Here is a 10,534-nt window from a genome sequence, read left to right as displayed (position 1 = left end):
AAAATCCATCTCTTTACATATTTTCCCACTGCCGGCCAATGGGCTTCTTCTCACTACCATATAGTTAGTGGAAACACTAAGCGGGTGCTTCGTATCCGGTGAAATATCCATCTCATTGGTCGATATGTGGCTCGGCCATGGGAGAGGGTCGTTCTTTTACCCTCTCATTGGCTAGAATGGTCGCACCTTATCTCGCCTCAGTCATTGAGTAGATGTATTTTCATTGTTAGAGCGGCCACTCGGTTATCTTGTCAATATAATTGATCATCTTTGCCTGGGTTTTTGTTGCCTTAGGAGGCCTAGTTGTGAGGAAACATCCCAGCTTTGGCCACCTGGGGGCAGGTGCTGCAAAGACCTTCACAAGCCTACGTCACTGGGAATTTCCAGTGGGGAAGTGAAGTTTCTGAACAACTGTACAAGTCGATGTTGCTAGCTAGCACTGTCATATTTCATCCTCGTTAACTGAAGCAAAATTATTAACATAGAAGTGTTGTATAATATGAACGTTTGACGATAGGATACTGTTAGATTCGGTCAAATCAGTTTACCTAAGCAGGGCGCAATAATGTGCAAAACTCGACTCATCTGATGTGGATGTAGGAATCGCGCATGTGACCTAGGTAAGCTTTGGCTACAATATTTAAATGTAATGATATTAGTAATTATAAAAAGTAACCAATTTAAGTTTATTGTTATAACTTTTCTAGCTAGCCAAGTCCACTTCCTCATTGTCAAATTAGCTAGCTATTTTGCATGCTAGCCACTAAAAAATGAAGTTGAGTAGTTAGCTAACTAACTTAGTTAGACCAGAGCAAACGGACGGTTGGATTTGTCTTTGTTTTGGTGTCTTGAAAAATTGACTTACGAGAGTGTGCTGTTTTAGCTAATTTATATTGACACTTGTGTTTTAGTTAGCTAGCTGGTTAGCTTGTTAGATAAGTGGATTTATACACAGCATGCCAGTAGCAAATCCAAATGTCACGAGAGGTGTCTACTCAGGGCACATTTGAGATTGGATGAGATGCAGAAAATCACTAAAATCTTTAATTCCGGTAAAACATTTAGCTATGTAATAAAGCATATGTACACTAAACTACAATTCTATTTTATAAGTCATGACTTTTCTCAAGGTATTTGTCTTCTCTCAGACGCCATGGCAGAAGAGGAGGCTTACCTCCCTCACCCACAGGTAGGCTTGGTGTTTCATGTCCATACTATGTCTACACTGGATCTCTGTATTTGTTATATATTGTAGGCTATATCGTTTGTCACAAAGTTTGAAGCAGAAATCTATAGATTAAAAAAAAAACTCTTCAGAACAATATAATTATAAAAGTAGAGGTTAACATTGGTGAAAGATGTACAGTGCCTTCAGACTTTTTTCAAAATGTTGTTGTTACAAAGTGGGATTAAAATTGATTTCATTTTTTAAAATGGTCAACTATCCTCACAAAATACTCTGTCAAAGTGGAATACATTTTTATTTTTATTAATGGAAAAGAATAAAAATACACCCATCTAGCCTTGGGTTGGTCCCCCTTTGCCTCCAGAACAGTCTTAATTCCCTGGGGCATGGATTCTACAACGTGTGGTATTCAAACTTTGCTCAATTGGTATCAAGAGACCAAACGTGTGCCAGGAAAACATTCCCCAAACCATTACACCACCACCACCAGCAAACACCATGCAGGATGGGGCCACCACAAACAGGCAAACAACGGTCCAGTACAACAGTGGTGTGCAGAACAGCATCTCAGAAGGCACAACTCGTCAGTCCTTGTCACGGATGGGCTATTGCAGCAGACAACCACACCTGTCAGCTAAAAACAAGAAGAAGTGGCTACTTACGCCAAATCCTGATATCGCCATCAGCATGACGCAACAGGAATCGGGATTTGTCGGATCAGGCCATTTTCCACTCCTCAATTCTCCAGTGTTGGTGGTTGCATGCCAAATGGGGCCGCTTTTTCTTGAACGGGGTGGTGTACATAATAAACGGGAAACTGAGTGTATCTTGATTATATACAGCCCTATTCTTAAATTGATTAAATTGTTTTTTTCCCCCCTCATCAATTGACACTACCCCATAAGACAAAGCAAAAACAGCTTTTTAGAAATGTGTGCAAATGTATACAAATAAACTATCACATTTACATAAGTATTCAGACCCTTTACTCAGTACTTTGAAGAAACTTTGGCAGCGATTATAACCTCAAGTCTTGGGTATGACGCTACAGGCTTGACACACCTGTATTTGGAGTTTCTCCCATTCTTCTCTGCAGATCCTCTCAAGCTCTGTCAGGTTGGATGGGGAGCGTCGCTGCACAGCTATTTTCAGGTCTCCAGAGATGGTCGATCGGGTTCAAGTCTGGGCTCTGGCTGGGCCACTAAAGGACATTCAGAGACTTGTCCCGAAGCCACACCTTCGTTGTTTTGGCTGTGTGCTTAGGGTTGTTGTCCTGTTGGAAGGTGATCCTTCGCCCCAGTCAGAGGTCCTGGGCGCTCTAGATCAGGTTTTTAGCAAAGATCTCTCTGTACTTTGCTTCGAAAATGTTTCCCAGTCCCTGCTGCTGAAAAACATCCACACAGCATGATGCTCTTACCACCATGCTTCACCGTAGGGATGATGCCAGGTTTCCTCCAGACATGAGAGGAAAGGCCAAAGAGTTAAGCCTGATTGGTGGAGTGCTGCAGAGATGGGAGAAACTTCCAGAAGAACAACCATCTCTGGAGCTTTGTCAGAGTGACTATCGGGTCCTTAGTCACCTCTCCCGATTACTCGGTTTGGCCGGGCGGCCAGGTCTAGCAAGAGATTTGGCGGTTCTAAACTTCTTCCATTTAAGAATGATGGAGGCCACTGTGTTCTTGGGGACCTTCAATGCTGCAGAAATGTTTTGGTACCCTTCCCCAGATCTGTGCCTCGACACAATCCTGTCTCTGAGCTCTACGGACAATTCCTTTGACCTCATGGCTTGGTTTTTGCTCTGACATGTATTATCAACTGTGGGACCTTACATAGACACGTGTGTGCCTTTCCAAATCATGTCCAATCAATCGAATTTACCACCAGTTATAGAAACATCTCAAGGATGATCAATGGAAACAGGATGCACCTAAGCTCAACTTCGAGACATAAAGGGTCTGAATACTTATGCAAATAACTATTTCTGTTTTAGTTTTTTTTATACATTTGCAAATTTTCTACAAACCTTTTTTCGGTTTGTCAAGTTGGGGTGTTGCATGTAGACTTTTATTTAATCCATTTTAGAATAAGGCTATAACGTAACAACATGGAAAAAGGGTAGGGGTCTGAATACTTTGCAAATGCACTGTATTCAACCCACTGAGTCAATACATGTTAGAATCACCTTTGTCAGCAAATACAGTAGTGAATATTTCTGGGTCTCTAAAATCTTTGCAAACCTGGATTGTACAGTATTTGCTCATTACTCTTTTAAAAGAAATCTCAAGCTCTGTCAAATTGTTGGTCATTGTTAGACAACCTTTTTCAAGTCTTGCAATATTTTTTTATTTATTTTACATTTATTTAACCAGGCAAGTCAGTTAAGAACAAATTCTTATTTTCAATGACGGCCTAGGAACAGTGGGTTAACTGCCTGTTCAGGGGCAGAACAACAGATTTGTACCTTGTCAGCTCGGGGGTTTGAACTTGCAACCTTTCGGTTACTAGTCCAACGTCCAATTTCCAAACTGATTTTAAGTCACAACTGTAACTAGGTCACTCAGGAACATTCAATGTTGTCTTGTTAAACAACTCCATTGTATATTTGGCCTTGTTTTAGGTTATTGTCCCGCTGAAAGGTGAATTTGTCTCTGTCTGTTGGAAACCAGACTTAACCAGGTTTTCCTCTTGGATTTTGCCTGTGCTTAGCTCCATACTGCTGATGACAAGCGTACCCATAACATGATGCAGCCACCACCATTCTTGAAAATATGAAGAGTTACTCAGTGATGTGTTGTTGGATTTGCCCTAAACATAACGCTTTGTATTCAGGACAAAAAGTTAATTGCTTTGCCACTTTTTTTGTAGTATTACTAAAGTTTAGAGCCTTGTTGCAAACAGGATGCATGTTTTGGAATATTTGTATTCTGTAGAGGCTTCCTTCTTTTCACTCTGTATTTACCCATAATACTAACATAAATTACAATGTTGTTCCATCTTCAGTTGTCTGCTATCACAGCCATTAAACTCTGTAACGGTTTTAAAGTCACCATTGGCCTGCTGAAATCTCTGAGCAGTTTCCTTCCTCTCCGGCAACTGATTTAGGAAGGGCACCCTTTATCTTTGTAGTGACTCGGTGTACCCATCTACCAATAGGTGGTGACCTTCTTTGCAAACAATAGGAAAAGCTCAATCAAACGTTTTTGATCGTGTACACATAATTTGCAGATGTTACCGCAGTTGCTGTGAAATTCTTATGTTTCTAGCTCTGACAGTGCAGCCATTACATATAAATATGTAGTGTTACGTTCCCCAGCATGAAAACCAATAATGTCGCTCAAACAGAAGGGGGAACTAACAGACCGACAACCAAAACGAAACCGCTGGGGTTTTAAGAGGGGTTCTGAGATACTCATGGGGGTGTCCCACTGAAATTTGACTAGCAACAACAACTGGAACCTAAAAGACACCCACTACATTTTCCCAACAAGAGGTAAACAAAAGTTGAAACCCACACCACACTTAGACAGTAAGCAAACGGAAAAGGTGGCGCTAAACAAAATCAGGGAAATCAGATAAAGGATTGTTTGTCTAGCCAACTAAAGGTGTTTAACCCTCCACATATCTCAAGAGCACTGGGTCAGCCACTCTTAAATAGCACCTGGGCCAGCACAGGTAAAACACCTCCCCACTAACGAGATGGCAACCAACACTGGTGTAACACATACTGACTAATGAGGTGACTCCAATCGGTGCGCCTTATGCGCTAATGAGCTATACTCGCTAAAGTCCAAACTCAAAACATAAATGGAAAAACCAAAACCTGTAACAATATGTGAACTCAGCAAAAAAAGAAACGGCCCTTTTTCAGGACCCTGTCTTTCAAGTGTAAAAATCCAAATAACTTCACAGATATTCATTGTAAAGGGTTTAAACACGGTTTCCCATGCTTGTTCAGTGAACCATAAACAATTCATGAACATGCACCTGTGGAACGGTCGTTAAGACACTAACAGCTTACAGACGGTAGGCAATTAAGGTCACAGTTATGAAAACTTAGGACACTAAAGAGTCCTTTCTACAGAAAAACACCAAAAGAAAGATACCCAGAGTCCCTGCTCATCTGCATGAACGTGCCTTAGGCATGCTGCAAGGAGGCATGACTGCAGATGTGGCCAGTGCAATAAATTGCAATGTTCGTACTGTGAGACGCCTAAGACAGCGCTACAGGGAGACAGGATGGACAGCTGATCGTCCTCGCAGTGGCAGACCACGTGTAATAACACGTGCACAGGATCGGTACATCCGAACATCTCACCTGTGGGACAGGTATAGGATGGCAACAGCACAGGAACACACAATCCCTCCATCAGTGCTCAGACTGTCCACAATAGTCTGAGAGAGGCTGAACTGAGGACTTGTAGGCCTGTTGTAAGGCAGATCCTCACCAGACATCACCAGCAACAACGTCGCCTATGGGCACAAACCCACCGTCGCTGGACCAGACAGGACTGGCAAAAAGTGCTCTTCACTAACAAGTCACGGTTTTGTCTCACCAGGGGTGATGGTCGGATTCGCGTTTATCGTTGAAGGAATGAGCGTTACACCGTGGTCTGTACTCTGGAGCGTGATCGATTTGGAGGTGGAGGGTCCGTCATTGTCTGGAGCGGTGTGTCACAGCATCATCGACCTGAGCTTGTTGTCATTGCAGGCAATCTCAACACTGTGTGGGGGAAGACATCCTCCCTCATGTGGTACCCTTCCTGCAGGCTCATCCTGACATGACCCTCCACCATGACAATGCCACCAGCCATACTGCTCCTTCTGTGCGTGATTTCCTGCAAGACAGGAATGTCAGTGTTCTACCATGGCCAGCGAAGAGCCCAGATCTCAATCCCATTGAGCACGTCTGGGACCTGTTGTATCGGAGGGTGAGGGCTAGGGCCATTCCCCGCAGAAATGTCTGGGAACTTGCAGGTGCCCTGGTGGAAGAGTGGGGTAACATCTCACAGCAAGAACCGGCAAATCTGGTGCAGTCCATGAGGAGGAGCTGCACTGCAGTACTTAATGCAGCTGGTGGCCACACCAGATACTGACTGTTACTTTTGATTTAGACCCCCCCCCCCTCCCGCCTTTGTTCAGTGGCACATTATTCCATTTCTGTTAGTCACATGTCTGTGGAACTTGTTCAGTTTGTCTCAGTTGTTGAATCGTGTTATGTTCATACAAATATTTACACATGTTAAGTTTGCTGAAAATAAACGCAGTTGACAGAGAGAGGATGTTTCTCTTTTTTGCTGAGTTTATATGATGTTGTGTGTAGACATTATGCACAGTATATGATTAGAAAAGGTGTGTAAGCAGTATATACAGATGAAGTGGGTTAAACAGTATTAAAGTGACCAGTGTTCAATTACTCTTTGTGGTTGAATCTGTATTTGAAATTTATACATGTTTTATTGAACCTTTATTTAACTAAGCAAGTCAGTTAAGAACAAATTCGGCCTATCAAAAGGCCTCCTGCGGGGACACGGGCTATAAAAAAATAATTATATATAGGAAAAAGCACACATCACAACAAGAGAGACCTAACTTGGGGACCTTACAGAGAATTGTATGTGTGGGGTACAGAGATGGGGTAGTCATTTTAGAAATCATGGTAAACATAATTATTGCACACAGTGAGCCCATGCGACTTGTTAAGCAAAATTTTACTCCTGAACTTCTTTAGGATTGCCATAACAAAAGGGTTGAATACTTATTGACTCAAGACATTTCAGCATTTCATTTTTAATGAATTTGTAAACATTTCTAAAAACATAATTTCACTTTGACATTATGGGGTATTGTGTGTAGATCAGTGACACAATCTAAATGTAATACATTTTAAATTCAGGCTGTAACACAGCAACATTTTCAAAAAGTTGGAGTGTGAATTCTTTCTGAAGGCACAATTTTGAACTGACAGGTTTGCCTGTGTCTCTTTCATAGTCGTACCCCTACTTTTGTCAGTGAAATGAGATTTCAATAACCTTGTCATCTCTTGTTTTCTTTTCTTGTAGTACTATGACATAGAGCCAATATGGGATCCTCTGAATTTTACTCCCATGTCACTCACCAACTCACTCCGGACAGGTAAGAAGAAGTCATGACTTCATGGCAGAGCATAATCTTTTTATCTGACCAAAGTAAACGGCCTATTTCTCAGGACCAGATGCTAGAATATGTATATAATTGACAGATTAGGGTAGAAAACAATCTAAAGTTTCCAAAACTGTCAACATTTTGTCTGTGAGTTAAACAGAACTGATATTCCAGGCTAAAACCTGAGGAAAATCCAATCAGGAAGTGCCACAGTTTTTGAAACCTCTCTGTTGTTATGCATTTCTATTGCACCATTTAAAAGGATTTACAACCAGATTCCTTTTCCTATGGCTTCCCTAAGGTGTCAACAGCCTTTAGACATAGTTTGAGGCTTTTATTTTGAAGAATGAGTGTGAACGACCACATTGCGTAAGTGGATAGGTGGGGGCTCTCAGAGTGAGTTGTGCACAAAAGGGAAAGGTGGCCATTGTTACTCCCGGTCCTAGTGAAAAGCCAACTGTCCCAGTTGATATATTATCGAATAGATATTTGAAAAACACCCCGAGGAATGATTATAAAAAAAATTGACATTTTTCTGTGGACATTATGGATATAATTTTGAATTTTTGTCTGCGTTGTCGTGACCGCTGGGAATAACGCACCAAACTAACGGAGGTATTTGGATATAAAAAATATCTTTATGGAACAAAAGGAACGTTTGTTGTCTATCTGGGAGTCTCGTGAGTGATGATCTTCGGATGTTTTCAAAGGTAAACGATTAATTTGATTGCTTTTCTGATTTTCGTGACCAAGTTACCTGATGCTAAGTGTACTTATTGTTTTGTCGAGCGATCGATAAACTTACATAAACGCTTGTATTGCTTTTGCTGTAAAGCATAATTTCAAAATCTGAGACGACAGGTTAACAACGACAAAAGGCTAAGCTGTGTTTTGCAATATTGCACTTGTGATTTCATGAATATGAATATTTTCTAGTAATATTATTTGACTGTTGCGCTATGCTATTCAGCGTTACTAATGACAATTATACCGGATCCGGGATGGGTGGTTCAGAGAGGTTAACTAGGGAAATTGTGTCACTTCTCTTGCGTTCTGTGCAAGCAGAGTCAGGTTATATGCAGCAGTTTGGGCCGCCTGGCTCGTTGCAGACTGTGTGAAGACCATTTCTTTCTAACAAAGACCGTAATTAATTTTCCAGAATTTTACATAATTATGACATTACATTGAAGGTTGTGGGATGGCACCCATTAGATAAAATATGGAACGGTTCTGTATTTTACTGAAAGAATAAACGTTTTGTTTTCGAAATGATAGTTTCCGGATTTGACCATATTAATGACCTAAGGCTCGTATTTCTGTGTGTTTATTATAATAAAGTCTATGATTTGATATTTGATAGAGCAGTCTGACTGAGCGATGGTAGGCAGCAGCAGGCTCGTAAGCATTCATTCAAACAGCATTTTCTTGAGTTTGCCAGCAGCCCTTCGTTGTGCTTCAAGCTTTGCGCTGTTTATGAATTCAAGCCTATCAACTCCCGAGATTAAGCTGGCAATACTATAGTGCCTATAAGAACATCCAATAGTCAAAGGTATATGAAATACAATTGGTATAGAGGGAAATAGTCCTATAATTCCTATAATAACTACAACCTAAAACATCTTAACTGGGAATATTGAAGACATATGTTAAAAGGAACCACCAGCTTTCTTATGTTCTCATGTTCTGAGCAAGGAACTTGCTTTTTCTACGTGGCACATATTGCACTTTTACTTTCTTCTCCAACACTGTTTTTGCATTATTTAAACCAAATTATATTAAGTTAAAATAAGTGTTAATTCAGTATTGTTGTAATTGTAATTGTCATTATTACAAATATATATACAGTTGAAGTTGGAAGTTTACATACACCTTAGCTAAATACATTTAAACTCAGTTTTTCACAATTACTGACATTTAACCCTAGTAAAAATTCCCTGTCTTAGGTCAGTTAGGATCACCACTTTATTTGAAGAATGTGAAATGTCAGAATAATAGTAGAGGGAATTATTTATTTCAGCTTTTATTTCTTTCATCACATTCCCAGGGGGTCAGAAGTTTACATACACTCAATTAGTATTTGGTAGCATTGCCTTTAAATTGTTTAACTTGGGTCAAATGTTTTGGGTTAGCCTACCACAAGCTTCCCACAATAAGTTGGGTGAATTTTGGCCCATTCCCCCTGACAGAGCTGGTGTAACTGAGTCTATTTTGTGAAGTGCACCAGTCCCTCCTTCCTCAAAGCACCCCCACAATATGATGCTGCCACCCCCATGCTTCACGGTTGGGATGGTGTTCTTCGACTTGCAAGCCTCCACCTTTTTCCTCCAAACATAACGATGGTCATTATGGCCAAACAGTTATATTTTTGTTTGATCAGACCAGAGGACATTTCTCCAAAAAGTACGATCTTTGTCCCCATGTGCAGTTGCAAACCTTAGTCTGTCTTTTTTATGGTGGTTTTGGAGCAGTGGCTTCTTCCTTGCTGAGCTGCCTTTCAGGTTATGTTGATTATAGGACTCGTTTTACTGTGGATATAGATACTTTTGTACCTGTTTCCCCCAGCATCTTCACATGGTCCTTTGCTGTTGTTCTGGTATTGATTTGCACTTTCCGCACCAAAGTACGTTTATCTCTAGGAGACAGAACTGAACATACCTGAGCGGTATGACGGCTGCGTGGTCCCATGGTGTTTATACTTCTGTACAATTGTTTGACAGATGAACGTGGTACCTTCAGGCGTTTTCATCCCAAGGATGAACCAGACTTGTGGAGGTCTTGAATTTTTTTTCTGAGGTCTTGGCAGATTTCTTTAGATTTTCCCATGATGTTAGGCAAAGAGGCCCTGATTTTGAAGGTAGACCTTGAAATACATCCACAGGTACACCTCCAATTGACTCAAATGATGTCAATTAGCCTATCAGAAGCTTCTAAAGCCATTACATTTTATGGAATTTTCCAAGCTGTTTAAAGGCACAGTCAACTTAGTGTATGTAAACTTCTGACCCGCTGGAATTCTGATACAGTGAATTATAAGTGAAATCATCTGTCTGTAAACAATTGTTGAGAAAAATTACTTGTGTCATGCACAAAGTAGATGTCTTAAACGACTTGCCAACACTTTAGTTTGTTAAGAAGAAATTTGTGGAGTGGTTGAAAAACGAGATTTAATGACTCCAACCTAAATGTATGTAAACTTCCGACGTCAAC

The 10,534-nt window shown here is 40.8% G+C and overlaps 1 protein-coding gene across 6 annotated transcripts in view; it reads left to right on the top strand.

The window, feature by feature from the left end:
- The first annotated feature begins 340 nt into the window (after positions 1-340).
- Positions 341-10,534, top strand: part of LOC109864709 (nuclear factor NF-kappa-B p105 subunit) — a 35,395-nt gene continuing 25,201 nt past the window's right edge. Inside the window, exons 1-3 of one of the 6 annotated variants that reach the window (XM_020452592.2) lie at positions 341-620; positions 1,149-1,189; positions 7,246-7,318. In XM_020452592.2, the coding sequence (XP_020308181.1) occupies positions 1,154-1,189; positions 7,246-7,318 (109 nt within the window). In that variant the 5' untranslated portion in view covers positions 341-620; positions 1,149-1,153. Of the gene's footprint in view, positions 621-1,113; positions 1,190-7,245; positions 7,319-10,534 lie in introns of all 6 variants that reach the window. The other 5 variants (XM_020452588.2, XM_020452589.2, XM_020452591.2 and 2 more) reach the window with 5 other exon arrangements.

Source organism: Oncorhynchus kisutch, linkage group LG19, assembly GCF_002021735.2.
Source record: "Oncorhynchus kisutch isolate 150728-3 linkage group LG19, Okis_V2, whole genome shotgun sequence".
Taxonomy (NCBI): Eukaryota; Metazoa; Chordata; class Actinopteri; order Salmoniformes; family Salmonidae; genus Oncorhynchus; species Oncorhynchus kisutch.
The sequence above is the reverse complement of the archived record's forward strand: the minus strand, read 5'-3'. Positions and strand labels throughout refer to the sequence as shown.